General features: G+C 50.4%; 1 protein-coding gene across 1 annotated transcript in view; it reads left to right on the forward strand.

Annotated features, from left to right (window-relative positions):
- Ccdc12 (coiled-coil domain containing 12) overlaps window positions 1-18,128 on the forward strand; it is a 55,087-nt gene extending 36,959 nt beyond the window's left edge. Inside the window, exons 3-7 of the mRNA XM_021172485.3 lie at window positions 14,986-15,065; window positions 16,426-16,487; window positions 16,659-16,693; window positions 17,635-17,711; window positions 17,787-18,128. Of these exons, the coding sequence (XP_021028144.1) occupies window positions 14,986-15,065; window positions 16,426-16,487; window positions 16,659-16,693; window positions 17,635-17,711; window positions 17,787-17,869 (337 nt within the window). The 3' untranslated portion in view covers window positions 17,870-18,128. The remainder of the gene's footprint in view (window positions 1-14,985; window positions 15,066-16,425; window positions 16,488-16,658; window positions 16,694-17,634; window positions 17,712-17,786) is intronic.
- Window positions 18,129-27,711: the final 9,583 nt, after the last annotated feature.

Consider the following 27,711-nt stretch of genomic DNA (forward strand, 5'->3'; position numbering starts at 1 on the left):
GCAACCCTTTAATACAGCCCCTCATGTTGTGCTGACCCGCAACCATAACATTTTTTTCATTGCTATTTTTTAACTGTAATTCTGCTGCTGTTGCAAATCGTAGTGTAAATATCTGTGTTTTCCCATGGTCTTAGGCAACCTCTGCGGCCACCCCAGGTCAGGAACCAGTGGTCCAGCTGTTAGCTTGGGGCCCATTCTGACCCTGTATTACATCTTTCAGTCTTGCCCTGCACCTTTTGTGTGTTCTACATCCCTGAAAAAGCAGGTCCTGCCTCACCTGTGTGCAAAGCTCTGATCACCTGCCTTCTCAGCCTGCACTCATTCTCTCACTCACTCACTCACTCACTCACTCATTCATTCATTCATTCTTTACTTATCCGACAGCTTCCCTCGTGCACAGGTACTGCTGCTTGGAGTCTATACTTTGTATAGAAGGTAGGATGGCCCTGTGGGCAGGCAGAACAACCCAGAAGAGCTGGGCTGTCATAGCAGAGCAGACCCTCATCTAGCTTTTGCATCTCCAGCATCAGCTAGGATGCTTTTACACCATCCTGTTGGCAGTCCTTCAAGGTCCTTGCCATATCTCTTGGGTTCAGAGTATGTCAACAGTTCTTTATTCTGAGGCTTTGCACTGGGCTCTGTGGTTTGAGGAGGCCCTACACCTTGGGGTTTCTTGCCATGTGCCCCTAGACCTGTATGATTTTGAGATAGGTACCTACATGGTCTCCCTCATTTATACATATACCAACTTCTGTATTAGTTAGGGTTTTACTGCTGTGAACAGACACTATGACCAAGGCAAGTCTTATAAAAAAACAACATTTAATTGGGGCTGCCTTACAGGTTCAGAGGTTCAGTCCATTATCATCAAGGTGGGAGCATGGCAGTATCCAGGCAGGCATGGCGCAGGAGGAGCTGAGAGTTCTATGTCTTCATCCAAAGACTGCTAGTGGAAGACTATATGCAACTGTCTTCAGACACACCAGAGGGCATCAGATCCCATTACAGATGGTTGTGAGCCACCTTGTGGTTGCTAGGAACCCAGGACCTCTGAGAGAGCAGTCAGTGCTCTTAACTGCTGAACCATCTCTCCAGCCCCAGTCTCTCTCATTCTTAGTCACTATTTAGAAGCTGAAGTATTTCCTTCTGGTTTGTTCATGGGTTCTCAGTTCATAGGTTCTAACTGGAGCCTTGGGTCTCATTTCTGAGCTGTCTCTGATATATTAGATGGTCTCTTCTCATCTTCTTCCTTGCTGAGAAAGAAGGATCACTGGTTAGCAATAGGTGGGTCAGTAAGAGACTCAGCTGTTGGACCACCATGTGGCGAAATCTCAGAGATGGTGTTTCAGCAAAGAGAAAGTTCAGGGTCAAGACTCAATTTTAGAAATAATACATGCGTGTTTCCCAGTCCCTACCAACTTCACAGCATATCTGCTGTGTGCTGTGCAGGACACTGCTGCAAACACCTGAGAGACAGCGGTAGGTGGTGGCAGTCCCTAAAGGGACACAGGCTGTTTACAAGAGGAGTCGTGATGAGCTGCCAGGAAGAAACAGTATGAATGCATAGGGAGATGTGGTGGCTGCAGTTAACGCTGGTGAAGAGGCAAAGAGACTGGCTGTACAGTGGCTCTACAGTGGCTTTTACGGTCTGCAACACGTGCTTTGTTTTTAAACAAAGCCCAAAGGAAAGGGGCAAATTCATCTCACTGTGCAGTAAAAGGTGGCTTTTCCTTGACTCAGGTTGGGTGAGGACTAAGTCATGACCCTCTTCCTGTCCTAACTGAGAAAGGACTCAGTAGACTCCGTTCCAGGCTCCTGTCAGTAACAGGTCTGCCCTGTGAGGCCGTGCATGCTAAGGCTCTGCTCACTCGCTAGGTTTGAAGGTCGTGTGTGATGGAGCACTGGCCCCGTGTCCTTCCGTCAGAGCTGAGGACCAAGCGTAGTAGACATTGGGTTAGGTCTGCTTCACTCACTGTGTTCTGCTCCTCTCTCATCTTTCCTCTCAAGCAGTGAGGATCACTCATGCAGCTTGTCTGGCTTGGGAAGGGCCCAGCTAGCAGGAATTGCTCCTGCCTTCACAGCGCCCAGAGAAAGCAGGCTCTTCCCACGTGAATGCCTTCAGAGAACAGAGCCAGGAAGGCGAGGCTGAGTCTTGGCTACAGTTAACACGAGGCCGGACCCTTGGGCTGGACCCTGCGCAGTGGTGTTCAGGGATTGAGCTCTCCAGAAGAGCCGGATGGGCAAAGCAGAAGGCAGGTACTCCATGCAGAAAGGGCTCCAGCAGGATCGCCTATGCAATCCAGCAGATGCACACAGACCCCGAGGCCAGGTCCCCTAGGGAGAAGGGCTGACCCACAGCTGCACTGCAGGGCTGGCCTCTGAGGCCAGTCACTAGTGAGCACATTGGCTTCCTGGGCTTCTCGGAGGTGAAAACAGTTTGCTTCAGTCCAGTGAGCCAGAGGGGAAGCCTAGGAGACTGCAGCCCTTGAGTGTCCTGCAGAGAACAGAACAAGGCCTCATGGAGAACACCGTGCCTTAAGTTAGGCATAGAATTCAGAGGGCAGGGTGTGGGTAGTAGGGCCCAGAGGCCTGAACCTGCAGTGGGAAAGGGTGGGTGGGCTGGGAAGACTGGACAGCACCGCAACTCCTGGGACCTCTACTCATGAGCCCCCAATCCCAGTTTTACACAGTGTCGGTTGGGGTCCATCCTGGAGATGATACTGAGGGCCTTAGAGAATCAGTGTCTGAGTTCCAGGCTGGATGGGACAAGGCTAAGCTGTGCCTGGAGCCTCCCGACCCAGACTCTGATGGGGAGGAAAAGATGCCCTCTTCTTTCCTTTCTTCCTTCCCACTTCTCCTTTGCCCTGACCTGGAGACTCATCCCTAGCCATTGCAACATACACTGACACCCAGCTCTGAACACTCTCCTCCAGATGACCCCAGGGACCTGCTGTCTGTGAGCACCTGTGTGCTGGCAGAGGGTAAGATCCACCTGCCCCAGTGCCCCGGCAGGTCACTTGGCACCACTTGCGGAGGCCCACTTACTTTGACACTGCACAGACACTTGGCTGACAGCCATTTCAGTTGATTTGTATAGTTAGATCATCATGCACTTAATAAAAAATTAGCAATGGGCCCTGGAAAAGTAGAACTCAAGCAGATAGAATGGACTTGAGGTTTGAAAGTCACACCCCGATTAAGGGCCAGGGCCTGCAAATTATTAGCTCTTTGCCCCTAGGGTAAGTCATGTTGCCTCTTGGAGCTTTGGTATCTTCAGCTAACTAATCAGAAATGAAAGAACACTTGCTTCCCCTGATGGGGAACTTAGGATGTCTCCCAGCCATGCAGGACAACACTCGGAGGCCCTCCCTCCTGACATGGTTACCCACAGGCAGAGCTTGAACCTGCCTAACTAGCTCTTAGAGAACACACTTGCTAACTTTACAACTAGGACAGTAGCTGGGGAAACAGCAAGGTGGGTGCATGGGAACAGAAATGAGCACATGTGACCATGAGGGGGAGGAGCAGGAGCAGGGACAGAGCCCTGTCTGCTAAGTGCCTGGGGGCTCTGCCCTGTAGAGGGGCCGTTGGGTTGGAACTGGGAAGCAGGATGAAGGGAGGCAGCTTCATCCCATATCTGACATGGGAGTGTACCATGCTAAGTGCCTGACCAAACAAGTCGCAAACAGGTTCCCTGCAGCTTTGGATCCTGGTGTTTGTTGGACGTGATGCTAGGACTTAAGCCCATGGCATTGTACACACCACGTTGAGCTATAATCCCTGTGTCCAGGTTCCTAGATCCAACAGACCTCAATGGGTTTTCCCTGGAGTGAATGTCCCATATTGTGAAAGACACTAGGACACTGGCCTGCCTTCTTAGGGAATGGAAAGGTTGTTCTCCAGCTTCATGTGTGTGTGACCCTCCTGAAGACAGTGGTCCCACCCTGCTGAGAGCCAACCCCAGGCCAGGTGCCAAAACCCTTTAGTCTGGCAAGTACCAGGCTTCTCTCATCTCCGGATTGGGCCCCAGGGTCCTTGTACCAAGGCATGTCACAGGTTAAACACGTGTTACCCCATTTTCTTGGTGACCACAAGGCCATGCCCACCTTCCAGCTTCAGGTATCCCCGTCACCAGCCAGTGGGATGGCTGTGGCTCCCTTCTCTCACCAAAGCTACAGAATGGGAACATAGAATCCAGCACCCCTTTCCAGACTCATAATTCTCAGGAGCAGGCTGGAGATTGGGAAGAACAAATTTAAAAAGGGCTGGCTTAAGACCAGCGTGAGTCTGACTGCCCTTGTGACCTGCAGTGGGCATGTCCCCACTGTGTAGGGAGAGAGTGGGAGTATCATCGCTGGGGCCTTCCCTTTCTGTGTGGGAATCTGTGAAGTATCTTCTGTGTCATGCTCTTCCATGCTTTCAAAGGCCTTTGCTGAGGTCTTCTGGCCGCTCCAGGCTGGGTGTGGTGTATAGGTGGGGTAACCACAGGCAGGTGAAGTCACTTGTCTAAAATCTCCCAGCTGAAAGGGAGTAGAGCTGACTGGGCCCCTCCCTGCATCCCATCTGATGTGCAGGGTGGGACAGTGAGCTCATGCAGCCTTCTGTGTCACCAAAGAGAAATTGAAGCTGTCCCTGCCCTCTGCCTGCTCCCCAGACCCGACAAAGCCCTGCCCTGCCTTCTCAGCCTTCTGAGCTACTCCACAGGGGAGGGAATCCTGGCCTCTGTCCCACATCCTCTTAGCAGGTCAAGCAAGGGGGGGGGCTAAAGGATGCAACAGCCCTATGAAGAATCAGTCAGGCATTTGCAGGCCAGGGCAGCCTGGTGGTGTGAACATTTCCACCTACAGTGTTCTGTAGAGTTATGGTTGGGCCCAGGGGGAGGAACATTGGACTTTACAGGCCTCTCCCTGTATCCCTGTTACCTGAACTTTTTCTGGGAAGACCTGAGAAAACCAGATAGGGCACCAATGACAGCAAAGAACAGGTCCATCCAAGTCCAGCCTGGAAACCAGCCAGTGTGTTGGACTGACTTATGTAAGAATGTAGGAGAGATTACTTACAGGAGCCCGGGCGACCCCAAAACAGTCACACCACTGACTAGGCCCACCCCAGCATGAGCAGGGAGTGGTTCAGGAACTAGTGTCTGGAATCTCAGGTGACAGAACGATGACCTCCCTGGCACTAATTTTATGAGGAACCATCAGCAGGCACTGTCAGAAGGGTCGTCACAGCTGCTCTGGTTAAGACAGTGATGGCTGTTAGCAGAGGACAGCACATCCACCGTAGATCCCAGCATCTGGGCTTCAGTAGCCTTTGTGCAGGTTCTCTTCTGTTCAGCCCTCTGGGAGCTGATATAAATCTTATTTCTCTTCTTAAATTTAAGTAAGTGTACACACTTGCCACACACACACACACACACAAGAGCACACGCTTTGTTTTAGTTTTTTTGTTTTGTTTTTGTTTTTTGAGACAGGGTTTCTCTATATAGCCCTGGCTGTCCTGGAACTCACTCTGTAGACCAGGCTGGCCTTGAACTCAGAAATCCGCCTGCCTCTGCCTCCCAAGCGCTGGGATTAAAGGTGTGTGCCACCACGCCCAGCTTGTTTTTTTTTTTTTTTTTTTGAGATGGAGTCTCACTGTGTAGCCCTGGCTGGTCCTTGCTGTGTAATCTCAGTGACATCAGACTCTAAGAGCCCTCTTGTGTGAGATTGATTATTAGTTGTGCGCACCACATTCTGGATTTAAGTTTAAATCGCTGCTTAAGTATATATACAGCTTTTTTTTTCAGTTGTAAAAGTTTAGAAAGTTCAGATTAATGGGCAGTTTAGCAAGTCTGTGGATTAATAAGGGCTGAGGATTCGGTCCAGCAAGCCTTCCACAGCCAGCCATAGGCTTTTCCCAGCACAGGGGTTGATTAACACACTCGTGCAGAGCCTGTTGTTTGCTAAATGTTTTTATGTAGCATATCATGACTATGGATAGAGAGAAACAGTTCCCTATGACTCCATAATACTCCTAAGTACGGATTTATTTGTTAGCCCTTGAATTTGACATATCTTCTTTTTTTTTTTTTTGGTTTTTCGAGACAGGGTTTCTCTGTATAGCTCTGGCTGTCCTGGAACTCACTTTGTAGACCAGGCTGGCCTCGAACTCAGAAATCCGCCTGCCTCTGCCTCCCGAGTGCTGGGATTAAAGGCGTGCGCCACCACGCCCGGCTTGACATATCTTCTAATTGGGGGTGTGTGAGTGTGTGAGTGTGTGTGTGTGTGTGTGTGTGTGTGTGTGTCTGGGGATGGAGCCCCACGCTGCCCTACTAGGTAAGCAATCTCCACTGAACTACACCTCCAGCCCGGTTTTTAACACTTTTTTCTTTATTAAGATTTATTTTTATTTTATGTGTATGAGCTTTTTGCCTGCAGGTATGTATATGTAACTACATGCATGTATGTCTATGTGCACTAGTGCAGTATTCAAGGCCAGAAGAGGGCACCAGATTTTGATAACACTTGTGAGCCACTATGCAGGTGTTGGGAATCAGACTAGGGTCCTCTGCAAGAAGCAGCCCGTGCTCTTAGCCCTGACCCATCTCTCCTGCCCTCTTTGAAATTCTTTAAACACCTGTTAACTGGATTTTCAGGTGGAATGGGTAGAGAACGCAGCTAGTCTGTGAGGGAATGAGGGTGGAGTCTGTATAGCAGGTGAGATGGCAGTACTCACTTGGCAGAGGCTGATGGAACCAGTGACTAGCCTGGAATGGCTGCTAGCTGTTGATAAACCGTCCTTGGGTGTGGCAGTACACACCTATAAACCTAGCACTCGGGAGGCTAAGGCTGAAGATTGGGAGATTTCGAGGCCTGCAGTTTGAGAATACCCACTTCGCTGAAATCTGGGAGACAGCTGTAAGACTGTCTCCTCTGCCTTGGAGTGACAACACCACTGAGAGGTTATAAAGTTTGCTTGGCTGTCAAGCAGCCACTTAATGTCCTGAAGGGAAGCGTTTAGCAGCAGTGACGGAAGCATCTCTTCCTTCTGGCTGTTTGCAGTGTCCATGTTCCGGATCACCCTGAACATCACCTTCTCTGATATTTTGGGGCCAGGCACTGTGATTGCTCCATTCTGAGCTGGTGCTCTCCCCTGGAATGGCACTTTCAGCCCAGGTCTGGGTCTGGGGTGGAAGTCTGCCTTCCAGCTCGCTTTTCGTTCCACTTACCACTGTATGGTGCTGTTGCCCACAGTGATCTCCCCAGCGTGGGGCTGCTGGGCCAAGGGTTTGACCACTTTCACGGGTCTTGAGAGAAGCCATGGTCACCCTCTAGAGCACTAAGATCTCTGCCTCTCCCTTCATTTTTGTGGTTATTTATTTATGTAGAGATGTGTGTGAGGTAGGCCTTAGAGCTCTGGTGTCTCTACTTTGGACGTTAAAACTGAGCCTTGTTGCTGGAGAGATGGCTCAGCTGGTAAGAGCACTCCTGCTTGCTCTTGCAGAAGACCTGAATTCTGTTCCAAGCACTAAGGTCAGGTGACTTACAGCCACCAGTGACTGTGTTACCCAGCACCCTCTCCTGGCTCCTGAAGACACTCTCACAGAGATGGCATACATCACACGTGCACACAACTAAAAGACTTTAATGAAAGGCTTCTGTGGTCGCAGTTGCTGTCTCTGGGCATTGCTGACCTCTGGGATCCTGCAAACTCATCCGGCCTATGAGTGGAACTGGATGACCAGGGGGACCAAGGTGACCAACTGAGGCAAACTGTGACCTTGTAAGCTTGCTGCGAGAATTGGCCACTGTGTCTTGCTATCTCTATAAGGGTTCATGGCAGTGGAATGAGCCAGAAGAATCCTCAGGATCTGTAGGGAGAGAAGATGGGCCAGTGTCCAAGTTTAGGCAGAAAGCATGAGCTGTGAAGTCGACAAAGATAGCGATGCCTGCGTGAGTGAGTCCTGGTGCTTGTTTGCCAATCGTAAGATGGAACCGGATAGGTAATCTCAGATTCCTTTCACTTTTGAGTTTATGGCCACAGAAAACATTGACTTTCTCTAGTCACCTCTGTGGCACATAGGAAGATGTGAGTGTTGTGATATCCCCTGAATCTCCAGGCCAGCCCACACCTAGAGCCCCTGCAGCTGGCCTGGAGGTAGGTCTTACTGTGGTCACCAAGCTTGCTGCAGCACCATTCAGGTCTAGATAGAGGGGGAGGAGATAAGGGAAATAGATACAAATGCTCCCTTCTAGAAACAGACTCAACAGGATGTTAGCCTGGACATTGCCCTGTGGCTTGGCCATAAAGACTCAGACAGCACTTAGAAGTAGCTGTTGTGACCCAGCCACATTCCTACCATCTGTTCCTGGGGACACAGTAGCTTCCTAGCTTCCTTCCCACTGTCTTCTTGTCTTGAAGAACCTTAGATAACCCATGGGCTACCGTAATGTTCTTCCCCAAGCACCCCACGAATTTCTTTCCTCAATTGGAGGCAGCATGGGCTGAGTTCTGAGCCTTTAGGACAGAGCCCAGAGTCACGTGCATAGTGTGTGGTTACCTCTGAGAGGCCAAGAGAAACTCAAAGGAGGTGGTCAGGGTCGCCCTGTGGGGTGGAGATGTCAGGGGAGGGGTCTGCAGGGATCTAGGGGGTGTTGTGAAGTGAGCAGGCTGTGGGGCCGGAACCTTGTGAAGAAGTTTAGACTTAGGGAAAGAACTAGAGGCCCTGGACCAGCAAGAGTGGAGACACTGGAGGTGGCCTTTGTCTCTGCCTGTAGAGAAATACCACGGCTTAACTCAGACACTGGCTGTCAAAGCTGAGGGGCCTTATGGGAAGCCCAGTGATTGTGGCCAAAGGTCAGTGACCTAGAGGTCTTGGGCTCACTGGTCCCTTTCCGTACACTTGAGGCCTGTTCTCTGATCTCTTCCTCTCCAGGAGCTTACCTGCTGCCTTTTCCCTTCCCTGCCACAGCCATCCCACTGCCTCAACAGCCACTCCCTGCCCCCCCCCCCCGTTTCCTCTGGTCTGTTACTGGTTGTAGATAGTAACCAGATATTGATTAGACATTTTGGAAATTACAGAAAACCTAGGAAGGTTTTTTTTTTAAACAATCCTACTTGCTGTAAGCACTGTCAGCATTGTGCTCCCGTGCGTTTCCCACCCGTCATCAAGCCTTCTTTGCAGGTGTTATTTTCAGAGGTTGTGTAATGACCTCATAACTGCAGTGACTTTATACATTTACTGATGCGAGAGATTTGTGTGTTTCAGCATTTGAAAGATATTAAAGGGATGCCAGGAAATACCTTCCCCAGCTCCTGGCTTTTAAGCTGTGAGTCTGGCCCGAGGCCTGACATCCTAGCTCTTTCCAGCCTTCCTGCAGGGTTATTTCTATCACTGTTGACCAGCACCCCATCCCTCACTTTGCTCTCCCTGTGCTGTGTCTTGGCATTCCTTCTAAAAAGGTCATAGAGTGTCTTCACTGTTCCTTTGACCATGGAACATTCTTCTGGCACAGTGTAAGGAGTTGAGGAAGCCCTGAATGACATGGGCACGGCATGCCAAGGACCAAAGCCTCAAACACACGGGAGAGGCAAAGCTCTCGTCTAGTCCAGATGTGAATGTGAGTGCAGGCAGGTGTGCACAAACGCACAACTGTAGCCTCCTCCTCAGGTTCTCTCTGCCAGGGCTCTAGCTTGTTCTGTCATCTTCAGGCAGAGGCTGGCTCTTCTCTGGCCTGGCTCTCCCACTCCTTTGCCTTCTGGTACTTGAAAGCTTGGATTTTGGGGGTCACTGCATACTTCTGGCAAGCCCTTGCCCTGGCATTGTAAAGATTGAGAAGGGCCCATGAACTGAAGCCATCTTCTCCTTTTGCTGTGCAAATTCCAGTCGTTGTCGGCCTCAAACCCAGTTAGGAGCAGAAAGGACTGTGGCAGCCAGTAAGATAAGCCCGGCTTCTGGCTGGCCCAGTTTCCAAAGCTCACTAGTAACTGATAGCAAGCTGGTGGAGACCAGACAAACTGGAATGGCACACAGGTAGGAAGGAAAGAGGCCCTTTGGCTGAGCCTCAGCTATTAGGAAAGTGTCCTGGTGACCCTGCTACCCTATGGGCAACACAAAGACCAGTTTCTGTTTGCCCATTAACCATAGCGAGGGCTACTGAGGGGCCTTGGCAAGCCCTGCCTATGTGTGCGGGGTGGCTTGTTGCCAGCTACGCACAAGGCTTTGTCCCTTTGTTTGTCTTGACAGTCAGAGCTCTCAGGGTCTCATCTAGAGGACTCCGCTGTAGTCAGTTCAGATGACTGTTAGAAGTCCAGGGCTCTAGACCCCTCTTTCCCAGAAGCTACCCTATTCTAAGGGGTGCAGGTGCACAACAGAACCAGCATTTGGCTCCCACGATGCCCAGAACAATGGCTAGTTCTGTGTGAGTCCAGGTAGCATCAACATTTCCTGGCCCACTAAGAGGGTGGTGGGTGATGGCTGGCCTCACTGGTCTGGCTGGCACTGTTAATCCTACTATACCCAGGCTGCAGAGAGAAGGCTGCTCAGCTATGGGGAAGGCCCAGGAGGCGTGCTGGGCTGCTCCTGAGAACCTGGCACCTCACCTGTTCCATTTCCTCTTTCTTGTTAGTATGGTCTCGTTCCCTTCTCTCTTAGCATCTTTCGTAGGGAAGACAGTACATTCTTAACAAACGTCCTAAAAAGTAGTTTGTTGAAAAGCAGTAGTAGCTGCTCTTTAGTCCCAGCACTTTCGGGGAGGCACAGGCAGGTGGATCTCTGTGAGTTCAAGGCCAGCCTGGTCTATAGAGAGAGTTTCAGGACAGACAGCACTATACAGAGAAACCCTATCTTGAGAAACCAAACCAAACCAAACCAGTAGTAGCAGTAGTTCTCCGTGTCCTGCACCATAGGCCCAGGACATGTGGATAGTAGGTGCCATCTGTCACTCTTTCTGCCCTTTGTACTATCTACTGGGTTGTATTTGTACTTGTTTGTCTCAGATAAGAGCTCACTTTGTAGCCCAGGCTAACTTGAGCCCCCCTGCAGCCTCTTGTTCCTACGTCCTAGCATTCCGGGTCGGGTCAGCAGGACTACGCTGCTGTATATTTTATTTTTGTTTTGTTTTACTTTGCAGGGGTGGGGGAGTTTGGTTTGGTTTAGTTTAAACAAAGGGTCTTACTGGATCGCTGAGATTGCCTAGAACTCAGTGTGCCTGCCTCAGCCTTCACCTGAGCCTGCACCTCACTCCATTGCCTCGGTCTTCCATCAGTCAGTGGAGGCTGCAGCTCTCGGTTTCAGCTTCTTCACTCAAGACTGGATATCTTTAATTTGCTTCTCTTTGTTACTGGATTTTAGTAATTTGGCAGTGGTTTGCCTACATATACTTTTCTTTGAAGTTCATGGGTTTTCTTGTTTGTGACAGTGTTTCAGGTATCTCAGCCTGGCTGCAAACCGTCTCTGTAACCTACTTTGAACTCCAGCTGTCCTGCTGCCTGTACCTCCTGAACCCTAGGAGCACCACAGAGATGCACCACCCTGCTTGGTTCTGCATTTAGAGATTAGATCCTGTGCTTCCTTCAGGTCAGGCAAGCACTCACCCCTCAGCTACAGCCCCAGCCTGGAGTTCATCGTCTTCTTTGATCTATGGTTTGACAGTTCTTTCCTCCATGTGTAGGCATCACTTAAGCACAGTGCCCATGGAGGTCAGAAGAGTGTCCGATTCCCATGACCTGGAGGTACAGACGGTTGTGAGCTACCACGTCAGTACTGCAAACTGAACTTGGGTCTTCTGCCAGAGCAACATCCCCTTAGCCACTGAGCCAGCTCTCCATCTCATTTCATTAAATTCTGTATGGTTCTGTGCGAACATTCAGTCATTGCAGGGCATGGTGGTGCAGGCCTGTATTCCCACCAGCACTTGAGAAGCAGAAGCAGGAAGGTATCCAATAGAAAGACAGCCTGTGGCACATAGCGAAACTATCTTCAAAACTCAGTCATTATCTCTTTAAAATTTAAGCCTTATCGTATTCCATAGGTACCCTGGGTATGGTGGTGCATGCCTGTTATCCTAGCACTTGGGAGTAGATGCTGGGGGGTCAGGAGCTCAGGGCCACGTAGGACACATGAGACCCATTTTAAAAGGAAGAAAACAAGACTGTGAAGAAAGCTCAGTGGTTAGAGGTGGTTGCTGCCAAGCCTGATGGCCCATGTTGAAGGGGAGAAGTCACTCCTATAGGCTGTCCTCTGACCTCTGTGGTACATGTGCGTGCGCGCGCGCACACACACACACACACACACACACACACACACACACACACACAAGATAGGTAGGTAGGTAGATAGATAGATAGATAGATAGATAGAAACAGACAGGCAGGCAGGCAGGCAGACAGACAGACAGGCAGGCAGGCAGGCAGGCAGACAGGCAGATAGAGATAACAACAACCAAACCCTGCAGAAATAGAAAACAGTGGAAAATTACTTCTTTTTTATTTTATATTTTGGGGAAACAGTCTTACTGTTAAGTTCAGGCTATCCTCAAATTTGCATTTCTCCTGCCTCAGCTTCTCAGTATTAGCTTCCACCACTACACCTGACTGTAAAGTCTGTTTCTGACAATTCTAGTACATGCTTGGTTTCCTGTGAGCCATGGGTTTTACGTTGGAGCCCACCTGAAGTTCCGGATTGTTTCCTACTCTCCATAGAGCTTATTGCCCCTCTCGCCAACAGCTGGCCTAGGGGTTCCCTGGTCCTTCCTTTTGGGACTGATGGGGCGCCCAGTTACATCACACACACACACACACCCGAGGGGTGATCCACCTGCCCTGGTGTTGTATAGGGGTGCTCTTTCTATCTCTGGTGAAGTGACGTGCAGGTTCACCCATTGTTAAGATGGGGTCCCAGTGGGCAGCCTGGAGCTCTGCCAGGGCCTGCGCCTCCTTGACTCTGCTACACTTTTCCCTCTCCAGCCTGTGAGGGTGCAGGGAGCCCAACTTTCCAGACACCATTAGCAAGAGACAGGTGTTCAGGGGATGTTCTTGTTCTTCGCTTCTTACTTCTGTGTCGGCAGGCTTGGTTCTCCAAGGCCGGCCAGTGGATGTTTAAACTGTCTGTGCCCAGTTTGTTGTTTGTGAAGAGGGAATTAAATCTTGGACCTGCTTAGAGAAGCCCCAAGCACAACTCAGTGTCCCTTTTCCTGAGACCCCTGCCCTTGGGCAGTGGGCCAGGGACACAGGGATTCAGGCTTTGGGGCCCCTTCATGCTGGTGGCTGTCTGAGGACACAGAGCAGCAGGTGAAGCTTGCTGCTGCCTAGTCCCCTGTGATTACTCATGGACCCTGGATCTGGCTGTGGGGTTGGGTTTTTTTACTCCTCACTAATCCCTGCCGTTTTCTTCCCACACCCAGTTTCTCTTCCTCTTTCCTCTCCACCCCGTGGTGAACTAAAGCCATGGTAGCAGATAGGCTCCACTTCTCACTGTGTGTCTAGTGACCTGTTGCTCACCCCAGGCCTAAGCAGGCATAGGGAACAGGGGTAGGAGACCCCTAGACATGTGCGATTGATTGGCATGCGGGTACCGGCACTCCCTGGGTTTAGCCTGGCCTCAGGGGCCTTGGCAAGAGGGAAGACGTGGTGAGTTGGAATGTGAGCTGGGGCCACTAGTTAGTTGTGCAGCCACAGGCATCGTGCACCTTGCCTCTGGAATGGCTTGCCCCGTACCGGACTGGGGAAGCCACCAGCTCGATTAACCTAGCCTGGGCAGAGCTCTGACGTTTGGAAGGCTGACCTGAAAAACTAGGACTTTCTGAGGGGCCAGAATTCAAAAGAGTGGGAAAGCCAGGTGTTTCTTCTGTGCCTCTGGCCTAGGGTCTGTCCACTGTCTATGCTTACCTTAATTAAGTCCAGTAGTCGCTCGGGAACTCTTACCTTGCTGCCCTGTGGGGTAACCATGGTCCCCTCTTCCCAGGGATAAACCTCTTTGGAGTTGATGAGCTGCTGAGCTGGGAGACTACCTGAAGACAGTGGAATAGAGACCTGGGCTTGGGCTCGTGTTGGGTAATTCTGGCCTCTGTGATTCCACACCACCACCACCACCACCCCCCCACCCCACCCCCGGTTTGAGGGTTTTCTAGTTGAATTCCAAAGACCTGTCAGGGTGTGAGCTCTGTAGGTCTCAGCAGCCTGTGAGTGGATTGTGGCATATGGTTGTGCCTTGTCTCCATGTGGGCCACTCCCATCAGGTAATGAAACAGGTCATCAGCCTCTTGTCTCTCCTGTGTTTTGGTGGAATCCACTATAGCCTCAGATCCAGAAGCCACCTCCTGGAATCTTTTGTATATTGTACAGCACTGCAGTCTGTCTGTCTGTCTCTCTCTCTCTCACACACACACACACATACACCATCTTCATGTCATTTAGTACACGCAGACCCTGTCCACTGAAAGCAATGGATGAGCTGTGTGACATACACTGGCTCCCAAGACATGAAGGCTCTGAGGAGGTTTGGCTGGGTTTGGAGAGCTGGTATGGAGGGCTTTCTCTTTGAGGAGTGACTCAACCCAGGAGCTCTGGCTCAGCCTTGTCCTTAGATGTACAGTCTCTGCTTTGTGACCTCATGAAAATGGCACATGCTCCTTGCCAAATGGAGACAACCCAGGAGATAACTAGTAAATGCCCTCAGTCACCCTGGCCCCGTGTGTGTGTGTGTGCGTGTGTGTGTGTGCGTGTGTGTGCGTGCGTGTGTGTGTGTGTGTGTGTGCGTGTGTGTATGTGTGTGTGTGTGCGTACGTGTGTATATGTGTGTGTGTGTGCGCGCGCGCGCGTGTGTGTGTGTGTGTGTGCGCGCGCGCGTGCGCATTTGTGTGGTGGGAGATGCTTAAGTTCTGTGCTTCCCTTCACTTGGCCACCTCCAGACAAACAGGAGGAACCGTGGAAGTTGCATGTGGCAGGCGCCCTCCCCTCCCACTCCTGCACTGATGTGTACGCGCCTGTGTTCTGCTCTCACAGGGGACTCAGGCTCCGGAACTATGTCCCAGAGGATGAAGACCTGAAGAGGAGGCGGGTCCCCCAGGCCAAACCAGTAGCAGGTACATGAATCCTTTTCCCCCATGTCCTTTCCAGTCACCCTCAGAGAAGAGCTACAGGGCCAGAGACAGGGCCTCCGAGGCATTCACACACCTTCTCAGGGACCATAAAAGGGCCAGGAGCGCAGGAAGGAGGCCCTTGCACCTGCCATCCTGAAGGGGCCACAGGCCTTCAGGGCATGAGGAGCAGAAGTGACCTGAGGCACTTGGGCAGCAAGGCAAGAAGACAGCAGCAACACAGAGGCCAGAGAGCCCTGCCCAGGCTTCCCCACTGCCTAGTCAAAGGATGAGAGCCCCAGGGTGAAGAGAGACCCTCCTGGTCCAGGAGCAGGGTCATCCTCTGTTCTGAAGGATCTGGCTTTGTTTGGTTTTAAGGCAGGGTCTCACTGGAGCTCACTGTGTAGACCGGACTGGCCTTGAGCTCACAGAGATCCACCTGCCACAGCCTCCCAAGTATTAGGATTAATGGCATGTGGTACCGTGCCTATCTAAAAATCTTAGGTTTTAATTTTTTTAAAAAGAATTTATTTATTTTATGTTAGTACATGTCACTGTCTTCAGACACACCATAAGAAGGCATCAGGTCACATTCCAGATGGTTGTGAGTCAGTCACCATGTGGTTGCTAGGAATTGAACTCAGGACCAATGGAAGAAGAGTCAGTGCTCTTAACCTCTGAGCCATCTCTCCAGCCCCAGTTTTTAATTTTGATACCAACTTTTCTTTGTACAAGTAATGAATGAATAAATACCTCATCATAGTTCAGCAGTTGCCCAGTTGTTTCTTGCTAATCCCCTCCCCACCCTGTGGAGCAGTGGCAGGGTCGGGCAAGGATGTCCCACAGGGTGTAGGAGGGGGATGAGAAACTGGCCATTGTCTTCTACAAGGAGGCCACCAGGACTCAAGTGTGGCAGAAGAAAAGAAGGTCAGAGGGACTCATTCCTCGTGACAGGTCTGAAGGCTGTCCACACTGTTGGTCCCCAGAAGGGGACACTCAGAGACCTAGGGTTGTGGTGGAGGCGGGAGGTGCCTGTTGTAAGTCTGAGGTAGGATGGAAGGAAAGATAAGGCACCCAGACTCCAGCCATGCCAGACCTGGAGGAGATCCTTAGGGCCTTCACTTTAATGCCGCACTCCCCGTATACACAGCCACCTCCCATTTCACATCTGGACGCCTTGTCCACTCCAGCTATAGCCTGTTCTGTCCCTTCCTGGGCCCTGGGGTCTGCCTTCAACCTAGGAAACTAGACTTGCCTTCCAGAGTTACTGCTGAGTGGGGTCCCTGCTCCTCCCTGGGGCCCCTTAGGTTGTTCTCTCTGGAGTGGCAGCTTCCACACTACAAGCCTGTGTTCTTTCGCCCTCTAGTGGAGGAAAAGGTGAAGGAGCAGCTGGAGGCAGCCAAGCCAGAGCCTGTCATCGAGGAAGTGGTGAGTCCCTGGGAGGCCCCTCCCTGCTGGGGCTGCTTCCTTCTCTGACTGTCTCTGTTCCCACCCTACTGCCTTCCTAACCTGCCTACATTTTTCTGCCTCTGTGCCCTGGCTCTCCGCTCCCCCTGAGGCTGGGCCTTGGCCCTGATGAGTTGTCTCCATTCTCCCTAGGACCTGGCCAACCTGGCACCCCGGAAACCTGATTGGTGAGTGTTGTCCATGCAGGCGGGTACAAGCTGTTTGGGGGTTGGGGGGTGATAGTGTTTGGTGCATGTCACAGGCCTCGGCTGGGAGGACAGCCAAGGGACAGGTAGGGACAAGCACTGCAAGCACACAGCTCTGCCCAAGAGAGTCAGGGCTAAGTAAGGCATGGGTGATGGCTGAGAGTAGAGGGGCCCGAGGGACGGAAGAGCAGCCATCCTTTCAAGCCTTCTGTAGGGGTGAAAGTCCCCTGCTCTGGGCCATCTGATTAGTGTTCCCCTTTGTCTCAGGATACCACAGGGAAGAAAGCAGATGGACAGTCGGATAGGGCTTATGTCTCTGTTCTAACTGTAAAGTAGGGAACCCAATCTCTTCAAGCCCAGAAGCCTGGAAGCCCCTCTGAAAATGGGTAAGGGAAGGTGCTGTAGGCTGTAGGCATATCTCTCAGTGTCTCAGAGGTCAGGGCTGTTTTCTGGTACCTGTAGATCTGTGGTTACAGACCTACCACAGTGCTTTAATTGGATGAAGCAGGCATGAGGTGTGTGCTGTAGGAACTGCAGCGCCAGAGAACTCGGGCTGAATTTAGGAATTCTGGAAGCCCCAGGAGTGGGGGTGGGAGGCTGTGGCAAGAGGTTGAATAGGGCTGACAGTTGGCCATGGCAAGTTCCTCTCCAATGCTGACTTAGGAGGATCCCAAGGAGCCAGCCACCATTGTGTCTCAGTCCTCTACCTTGACTGGGTCTGTGGTACACATCCCCTTATCTCAGTGGAGTTGGGAAGGATGATGGGTCTTGGGGTCCAGAAGAGCAGAGCAGGTAGCATCCTGGTCTCCCCAGAGCAGCATCTCAGGCAGCTGAGGATATAAATATCAAAGCACTGCAGGAAGATCCCAGGGCCACACCACGAAAGCCCTTGGATTCTCAGTTTCCCCTCTTTCCTGTTCCAGGGATCTCAAGAGAGATGTGGCCAAGAAGCTAGAGAAGCTAGAAAAGCGGACCCAGAGAGCCATCGCAGAGCTGATCCGTAAGTGCCGGCTGCCCAGTGGGCTGGGTCCTGCCCTTCAGCACAGCCTTTTCCACTTGTTTGCTCTCCATCCAGGTGAACGGCTAAAAGGCCAGGAGGACAACCTGGCCTCTGCAGTAGACGCCACCACCGGACAAGAGGCTTGTGACTCTGACTGACATGTTCTCCGTGTCCCATCTGATCTGTTCAGCACACACATCCTGTGGGAAGATGGTCTCAGGCAGGGATGGGGTTAGGCTGGCCAGTACTTCTGGGTCTTGAGAACTGAGCCAACCTACTGAGTCTCAGTTTCTGTTGGTGTGACCTGTTCATCGCCCAAGGGTGCCCACCACCCGGGAGTGGCTCAAAGCTGGGATCTGTACATATGTATGCAAACTGAGCTTTTTTCAACTTCTGCAAATAAACCTCTATTTAGTAGAGGCCTGTTGTTTCATTTCCTAGGTGCTCTGGATTTGAACTCTTTGAATGCCGAGGTTATGCTCTCTGATCTTAACCCTGGGTTGGGCCAGCCTAGTTAAGCCTGGAGGGGTGGGTAGGGCCAAGGTTGACCTGCCTGGAGGGGTGGGCAGGGCCAAGGTTGACCTGCCTGGAGGGGTAGGCAGGGCCAAGGTTAAACTTCTGCTCCAGGTCTCTAGTCAGAGTCAGCAGTGGTCATCTCAGGACTCTTAGGCCACAGGGACAGGGACAGGGACAGGGACAGGGACAGAGACAGGGACAGGGACAGGGAGTGTCCTCTTAAGACCCCTCACAGGGCCTTGCAGTAGTTTGTAGGAATGAAGGAGAGACTCCTACATGGGTCCTCTGGACCCCTCCCAGTGTGAGAGTGAGGAGGGCAGGCTCTGAGGAATTTCACATAAAACCATCCATCGCAGGTTAGAGGCAACCACACTGCCCCCCCCCCCCCATTCTGCCTTGCTAGTGGTAATGCATCTCTTTTCCTCTCTCAATCAGAGCTATGGGTCCCCTGACAGGAGTCAGTTCTGCTAGAGATCAGGCTGTGGTGTACTGGGGTTTAGCTGTGATCTTGGAGCCTGGGCCTATGACATCCTGGCTGAGCTGTGAGCCTCTGAGCTGATTCTCCGGATGACAGCCTGGCAGCCTTAAGACTAATCTAGGCATAGCCATCTGGAGCTTCCCCTCCAGGAAGATTACACCTGAGGTTCTGCCCGGAGCCAGCCCCAGTGGATCTTCTTTTTTGTTCTGGTTCTTCTTGAGGCAGCGGAGAGGGTAAGACTTGGTCTTACGAGATATTTAGGGTTGCTGTATAAAAATAAAACGTTTAACCATGTAAGTCTAAGTCACTGTGCTACTGTAGCTGACCTGCCTGTGTCCCTTTGAGGCCAGAAACTGTAGTCTCTGGCATTTAGCATCTTATCCTAAAACAGCAGGAGACTGAGCTAGAGAGATGGCTCAGTGTTTAAGAGCACTGACTGCTCTTCCAGAAGTCCTGAGTTTGATTTCCAGCAACCACATGGTGGCTCACAACCATCTGTAATATGATTCGATGCCCTCTTCTGATGTGTCTGAAGACAGCTACAGTGTACTCATATATAATAAATAAATAAATCTTTAAAAAAAAATTTTTAAAAACCAGCAGGAGATTAAGTAAAGGATTAACTGCTAGAGCCTTTGCCCTTTTGTCCTTGCTTGTCAGGCTGGGGAGAGGTTTGGAGCAATAAACATCTATTGAGCCAGGAGAAGAACATCATGCTAGCAGGAGGAAAAACTTTTATATAAGCAAATAAGCACAAACTCACATAAATTCATATACAGATTCACGCATGCACATTTATACATCTCCATTCAAACCAGTTGGGCCCAACTTAAACCCAAGTCTGTAAGAAGAAAGCTTTGTTCTCTTTTTTTTTTTTTTAAAGTATCTTCATTCAAGATTTATTTATTTATTTATTTATTTATTTATTTATTTATTTATTTATTATATGTAAGTACACTGTAGCTGTCTTCAGACACTCCAGAAGAGGGAGTCAGATCTTGTTACGGATGGTTGTGAGCCACCATGTGGTTGCTGGGATTTGAACTCCCGACCTTCAGAAGAGCAGTCGGGTGCTCTTACCCACTGAGCCATCTCACCAGCCCTTTTGTTCTCTTTTATAAACCTGCCTTGCTATTAAGAAAAGACCTGTTCTGTCCCATGGTCAGGAGAAGCCTGCCTGTTTCTTCTGCTCTCTCTACAGCTTCTTTTTTTCTCTTCCCCTTAGCATTTTGCATACTGCTCTCTTTGTATTTCAGGTTGCCTTATAGTTTCTCAGTTATTCCACTCTGCAGTCTCCTTCTAATCCTGCTCTCTCCTCCTGCTGATGTCACAGTAATGTCCTCACTCTCAGTGCCACTACTCCCAATGCTACGCCTTTACTTCTGAGTTCTTCTTGAGTTCAGTGCTGTCTAAAAAACTCTCCTCAGTTCACTTCTAGTTCCTCTCTGTGTCCTCAGCACTGACACATCTTTCAGAAGACACGATCACATGGTCAAAAGTTCATCACAGTTTACACATAAATTCAAATCATAAATAAGTTTACAACAGAGAATGTTTACATGCCTATCCATTAGGAGTAATTATCTGGCTAAACATTCATCACCTGTCACAGTTCCACGGGTTCATGGAGAGTTGAAGACAGTAAGTTACCAGTGAAGTTTTATATAGATAAATCCAGTCAATATTTTTATCTTCTGTCCTAGCACCTATAATAAATTGTAATTCCCTTTTTATGATCTTTGGTTAATGGTTTTACAACCTCTTGGAATGTGATCTAAGTTGCAGAATGCCTGCTTACTATCTCAGAAACAATTAACTCGTGACACTAAAGACTGGCAGAGTTCTCAATGCAGTTTTGATTATCAGAGAGAACCTAATAGCAGTCCCACTATAAAAGCTTGATAAATACTGATATAATTTTAGGAATTTTTACAGGATCATCATTAAGAATTAAGAAATCATTTATTTGTTCATTGTTCTGCAGAGATCTATTTAAAAGTGTGGGCTAATAGCTAGTGATTGTTTTACATACACACACACACACACACACAGGAAAAGCATATTAATAGCAGGAATCTTTCCTAAAATGATTTTCTCCTGGGCCTTGCCATCATAGATTTTAATCCAAGGTGGAACCATCTCAGAAATGTTACCTGCTAGTTTTTAGCTCCTCCTAAATTGGCTCCTGACAGTTTATTTTAGGGCTTCTTCTCACCCTAACTCATGCACTATGCTGGTCTCTGTGGGTTGTGTTCCTTCTATACAGTGGCCCAGCTTTGGCAGACAGTGCCAAGGACTTAGGTCATGCAGTAAAGTGTGGGAGCACCCAGACGGTAAATAAAATGTTTCAGATGAAATCTTTCAGATCTGTATGTGGATGAGATAACCTGTAATCCCAGCAATCGAGGGAAGCAGGAGGATCAGTTCAGACCATCCTCAGCTATATAATGAGCTTGAGGCCAGCCTGGGCTACAGAACCTTGTCTCGCAAAGTAGAGAGTAGGTGGTTGTTGGGGTAGGGGTGGGCAAAAGGAGGGAGAAGGAAGAGATGTAGGGAAGGGGAGGTTAAGAGGCAGCTGTCAGAAGGTCTGCTTAGCTCAGAGCAAGGCCTGAAGTAGTAAGTGCCCCACAAGGCACTGAGTAGTCAGACAGGCTGGGGCTCCCATTCCTTCAAGAGGCAGAGACTGACTTAGCCAGAGCATTCAGGAGTGCAGCTAGGAATGAAAGAAGAAAAGATACCCCATCTGGGGTCTCAGTGGCAACAGAAAGCTGATCTCAGGCGGGCGTGGAGTCAGACTCCTGGTGACTGGGACCCCCGCAGCCCCAGGACTAGAATTCTGTTGGGAAAGCTAACAAAGGTGGTGCATCTCAATCTGTGATCTTTGGAGACTTCACAGAGAAACTGCCTAATAAGGAAAGAGAAAAACAAATGCTGCCATGCCAATATACATTCAGACAAGACTCACAAAAATGAGTGAGGTGGTGTGTTGCACACCTTTAATCCCAGCACTCAGAAGTCAGAGGCAGACAGATCTCTGTGAGTTCAAGGCCAGCTTGGTTTACAGAGCTAGTTCAGGACAGCCAGGGCTACACAGAGCAATCCTGTCTTTAAGGAAAAAAAAAAAAAGATTCATAAAAGTGAAAAATTGTAGTGCTTTGCCAGGCATGTTTGGACATCCTTGGGAGTCTGAGGAAGGAGTTCAAAAACTGCCTGGGCTACACAGTGAGGCCTCATCTTAGGGGGAAAAGGGGATGTGTACCTAGTTGTTAGAGTGTTTGCTCAATGTGCACAAAGACCTGGATTCAGTCCCTGCCACTCACCACGTGAAGCAGATGCAGGCAGATGACAGATGCAAGAGGATCCATTCAGTGTCATCCCTAACTACATAGTGAGTACAAGGCTAATCCAGACTGTGTGAGATGGTGTCGCACAACAGGGAGGAGAGACACACAGGAAGGTGCTCAGAGGGTAAAGTCACTTGCCACCAAACCTGATGACCCAAGTTCCCTTCCCAGAAGTCTTACTGTGGAGTTGGTCCTCCTACTCCTTGTCCTGACACCTGAGCTTGCAAGGGCATGGGGGTTAGGAGGCACATACACACAAATGGGTCTCTTAAGGTCCAGTGCTCAAAGCGTAACCTAGCCGTGGGTAGACTGGAATTCATTAATTTCATGTATTTTGCCTGAGTGTATGTTTGTAACCAGCTCTCTGCCTGGTGCCCATGGAGGCCAGAAGAGGGCATCAGATCCCCTGGAACTGTAGTTCCAGATGGTTGTGAGCAAATGGAGATACATAGCCAAGGAAGCTGAACCGATAGCCCTAAAATGCATGTCTGTTTTATTCTCAGAGAAATAAGAGGAGCTTTACACAACAAGAATTAGATGTAAGACCTGATTAGAAACTCTGAAAATCAGCTCAAAGTGGTGTTACACACCTGTAATCCCAGGTCTTCTTAGATTGAGGCAGGAAGTTGAGGCCAGCCTGTGCTATAGGGAGATTCTCTCAAAAGAGAACAGCCTAACCCCAGATTGAAAATAGGGACTAGCAGATCTCCGGTGAGCACAGGATTGGCAAAAAGCAGCAGAGACAGCTGGAGTAACCTCAGTGCAATGGAGACTCAGGCACGTGTTCTCAGCTACACTGCTGTGCTGGGTGCGGGGATCAGGAAGGTTTACACAGTGTGGTGGCAGACACTGAGACCACTTTGGAAAGGTGTGTGTATTTACTCTGACCCTTAGTGTCCTGGTGAATGGTTACACGTGCACACACTTAAAGCCATTAGGGATATGAGTTTGTTGTGTGTCTTCCACCAATTCCCTGCCTTACCTTTTCATGGCGCATTCACCTCCGTCTCATCCTCCACACTCACTCTCACTTGTAGCTGGCCATTAATGTATCAGGGCTCCTGCAAGCTGGAAGGGCATAAAAAGGCTAGGGATTGGGATGACTTAAGCCCAGCACATAGCCCATTACTGAAAGGAAGGCAGCGGGCAATGCTTGCCCATGTATGTGGGAGAGAGAAATGGCAAACTGGCATCTGTTAGAAGGATTGGTAATGTTGACTGCTGAGCAAGCCTGACAGAAGACAGAAGAACCAGGAATGGGATGAGAGTGTCACAATCCACAGACATCCAAATACAAAGGTACATTACAGGTTTAACTGTGAGCAAGGGCTGGGGAGATGGCTCAGGGGGTAAAAGTCCTTGCTGTGTAGCCCAGACATCCTGTGTTGGAGTCCCAGAACCCATGGAAGAACTGACTCCACAGAGCTGTCCCCTGACATCTATGCTTGTGAGCTCTCTCTCTCTCTCTCTCTCTCTCTCTCTCTCTCTCTCTCTCACACACACACACACACACACACACACTTTTAAATTACAGAAACAAAAGACCACCTTTCCCGGAATCCCCACCACCCCAAGAAGCCCCTCAACCAAGAAGAGAGCAAGGCTGAGACCACTTGTGTTAGGGCCCGTAATTCCCTCTGCTCTTATATGGCCACTGGGTGGCAGCAGGAGACACCAGACTGGTAGGCTAAAGCATCGTTCAGCACTGCCTTCTCTCCACAGCCTCCAACATAGCCTGAATCTCCACCACATGAAGCACTCCTCCCTTTCCCATGGGCCCGTGTCCCCTGTTAAGTAGGTCTTCAGACATGATCCAGAGTGGGATTCAGGTAATCTGAACCCAGGACAACGGTGTGACCATGTCCTGGGGAGAACTGGTCCCAGGCAGTCCCAGGGAGCCATCTGGGTAGAGTCTTCAAGTGTCCTAACCCAAGCACAAATTTAGTCCTGCCAGGCTTACCAGTCTTGTTCCTCTTTGAGCTGGGGAGTGGACTGCATGCATTGCATGCCTGGTGTGTGTGTGTGTGTGTGTGTGTGTGTGAGAGAGAGAGAGAGAGAGAGAGAGAGAGAGAGAGCGACAGACAGACAGACAGACAGACACAGAGACACAGAGACAGACAGAAAGAGAGACCTGGAGATGTGGACCTCCTGCAAGCCTGACACAGGCAGAGGTGGCATCCTCTCTCTCTCTCCTCGCCCTGAACACCCTGCTTACTGTTAATCTGGTGAGGTATTGGGCTTGCCCACCAAAAGTCTCCGAGTCGGCAGAACTATGCAATGCACAGTGGAAAGACATACTGGATCCCAGGCTATTTTGTCCTAGACTCAGATCTGGCCTTGGGCTCCTGCAGCTATGGACCAGGCAGAGTATCCAAGCTGAGTTTCCTAGCCCGCCTGCCTCTTCCGTATGTATTTCTGGTTTTCTTTAAATGTTCCCATTACTCAGGCCTCCAGTGGGCACTGAGACAGAAATAAATCCCACAAGGCAGCCCAGCCAGAAGCCGGGAATCCGATTCTCCCTCAAAGGCCGGAAGAGGCCCCTGTTCAGAGCATGCCAGACCACAATGGCCCACACACTCCACATTGCTATGAATATGCCCCCCTTCACGCACACACACATGTACACGCATAACCTACATATACTCCCCATACATGCTGGCTTCATACATGTGCATACACAAGCATTGATGCGTATGCAAGCATTCAGATGTGCCTCAGACACAGAAGTACACACATGTAGTTTTATGATGTGCATGTATGCACTCTCATGCACATACTCCCCAAAAGGCTAACATCTAGAAGTGACCACACACTCTGGGTCCCAAACCCAGTCACCCTCAAGGTAATGGTGGTCAAGAGGATCGAGGCAAAAGAGGCTAAGGAGGCTGAAGGAGGCTGGCCCTGTGCAGCTTAGGAGGAGAGTGGCCTCATGGGAATCCTGGTCTAAGGCTTCCAGGGCTTCTGAATTTTTAAGAGAAGCTGGAAAGCTGAATTTTTATGTGAAATATCCTGATTTTTAAATGTTGGCTCAAGATGTTGAAAATACTGGGAGAGCCAAACCAAACATGTCTAAGAGCCAAATTCCACCCACAGGCGGCATTCGCAGACCACGGGTACACACACACACACACACACACACACACACACACACACACACACACACAGATCACACGTACACAGACACATACAAACAAAAATAGACACTGACACACAGTCTCTCAGATGCACGAAAAGACCGATATGTGCAAAGACATACAGACATACAAACATGATGTAAATATACACTGGCACACATACAGACAGACACAGGTATACATGCCAACAGAACCACAAGCAGACACAAACACAAGTAAATATACAAGTTCACACACACACACAGAAATGCATGCACAGTGCACCCTTCTGTCTTAGTGATGTAGGTGATCTTACTGGGGCACGTAGTATATAGGAGCATGGCCTTTGGGGACAAGAACCACTGTGTGTGGCTGGAGAGATGGCTCAGTGGTTAAGAGCACTGGCTGTTCCTCCAGAGGTCCTGAGTTCAATTCCCAGAAACCACATGGTGGCTCACAACCATCTGTAATATGCCTGATGCCCTCTTCTGGTGTGTCTGAAGACAGTGACAGTGTACTCATATAAATAAATAAATCTTAAAAACAAAACAAAAAAATGAAAGCACTGTGTGACCACACCAACATCACCCTTTGATTCACAAATGCTGTAGAGTATGGGTCAAGTTGACTAGCAGCAGGATTCTGGGAAAGGGCCTCCTGTATTCCACCATTACAGGGAGTGACTGGATCCACAGAAGTTGACGAAGGGGCCAAGAGCCCACCTTCTCCTGTCCCAGAACCCATCCTCCAGCCTGGCCTTAAATGTCCCCCTGCCTGCATGACTGTGATGTTGAAATGGGAAGAAGTCAGAGATGATTTACCCCGGAGTCCTTGAGGATCACCTATCTGTGCAAGGCAGGGAGACAAAAGCCCAGTCCAGGATGCTGAAACCTATCCTGGGGACATCCGTGAGAAGGAGGCGGGGCTTCTGAGTACACACAGGTCAAGAAGGCTGAGTGGAGCCTGACCTCTGAGAAGCTGCGGCTCAGAAAGGGTAGCAGCTTGCCCAGGGTAACACAGCATTTATATATAGCCAGCAGAGGCCCAGGCCCTCCATGCTCTCTTGCTCCTCTGCCTCTCCTGGCCAGTGGGACCAGGCCCGCCAAGCCGAGGTTTACTTCAGTTTGCTGTGGTAGCCTTAGGCTGGGGTCACTCTGTGGTTGGCCAAGAAGGCATCAAGGACAAGGAAAGAGCTGGACCTGGAAATTGCTCTGGAAGCCTCATAGCCCTAGTCTCAGAGCCAGTGACCTCTCAGGACCCTGGGGGCAAGGCTGTGCTGTGCCTCTTCACGGTACTCTGAAGGGCTGAGTTCTCTCAGACCCCTGGGACACAGTGATATCCCTCATGAACCTTAGTGCCCTCCTCCTGGTCTGCCCTCTGTCACCTCCCTGGGGTGAGGACTCTCATGACCTGCCCACTGCAGCCGCAGGCCAGGTGTCCTATATGGTCTTGAGCAGTGCTTGCAGGCTGAGGGTAGGCAGCAATGGAATCTGAAGTCCCATGATCCCATTCTGAGCTGGCAGCTGTAGGCTTAGCGCACCCCCTCCCCTTTGGGTGCTCTTGTTGCTGGTTCTGGGGAGGGGCCCAGAGAGGGGCAGAGACTCTTGGCATTCTTAAGGCAGGCTAAGAGCTGAACCTGGCCACTTCACTGACCAGATCTAGCTCCTGTGGATCCTGTGAGGTGCCTGGATAGGGGACTACGGAAGCAATGGCTGGGGTCTCCTCCCTGACTACTCGCTGGCCAGCCTGGGTCTGTTTATGTGTTCCCTGTGGCTTGGCCGGGCTGTGGGGCCTTGCAGGGGAAAGTGACCACCTGGCTCCGGTGGCTGTTCAAGGCAAACAGGGCCCTGACCATCTGCCAGGCCTTCCGAGGGCTCCCACTTCTGCCAACACCTGGACAGTCCAGGCGAGGCTTGGGGGGCGGGGTACTCTGAGTGAAAGCCAGCCTAGGGCCAGAGGCTACCAGTTCAGTCAGGGAACTGCTCCTGGATGATGGCCTTGGGCTGATGCACTGGGGCTGGATCTGTCTCAGACATCCAGGCAGGGGACAGTGATACCCAGCCTAAAGAGCGGGGCATGGCTGTTCCTGTCCTGGGTGCAAAAGCCCCAAGGAGGAAGCTGGTCTTGGCTGAAGCTGTGTCCAGCTGAATACAGGAGGCCTGGTCTGACATGGGTGCATAGTGCAGGGTGGACTCTTAGGGCATTTGACACCTTTAAAGGAAAGGGACAGGTCTATTTGGAGGATCCAGAGGGAAGATGGTAACTGGGAGGGATAGAAGTTAACCTGGGGGAGGGGGGAGGGGGGATGCTATTTGAATATTTTCAGGTCATGGCATTCTGAAAGAACAGTCTGGGGTTGTCGGTGCAAAGAGTAAGTAGCCGTGAAGTCTGGGCAGTCTAAAAGTCCTATAACGCTGAGCTCACAGGTCGGTCTAGACCTTGTACAGAGGCGGCACATACTCCAGGAAGAGGAATGGGGTTTTGTCCCTCTGCGGACTCCTTTCCCAGCCACTGCCTCATCCAGGGTCTTTCCTGACAACATTATGGTC

The sequence above is a fragment of the Mus caroli genome, unplaced genomic scaffold, assembly GCF_978045245.1.
Source record: "Mus caroli unplaced genomic scaffold, Mus_caroli_1 scaffold_11, whole genome shotgun sequence".
NCBI lineage: Eukaryota > Metazoa > Chordata > Mammalia > Rodentia > Muridae > Mus > Mus caroli.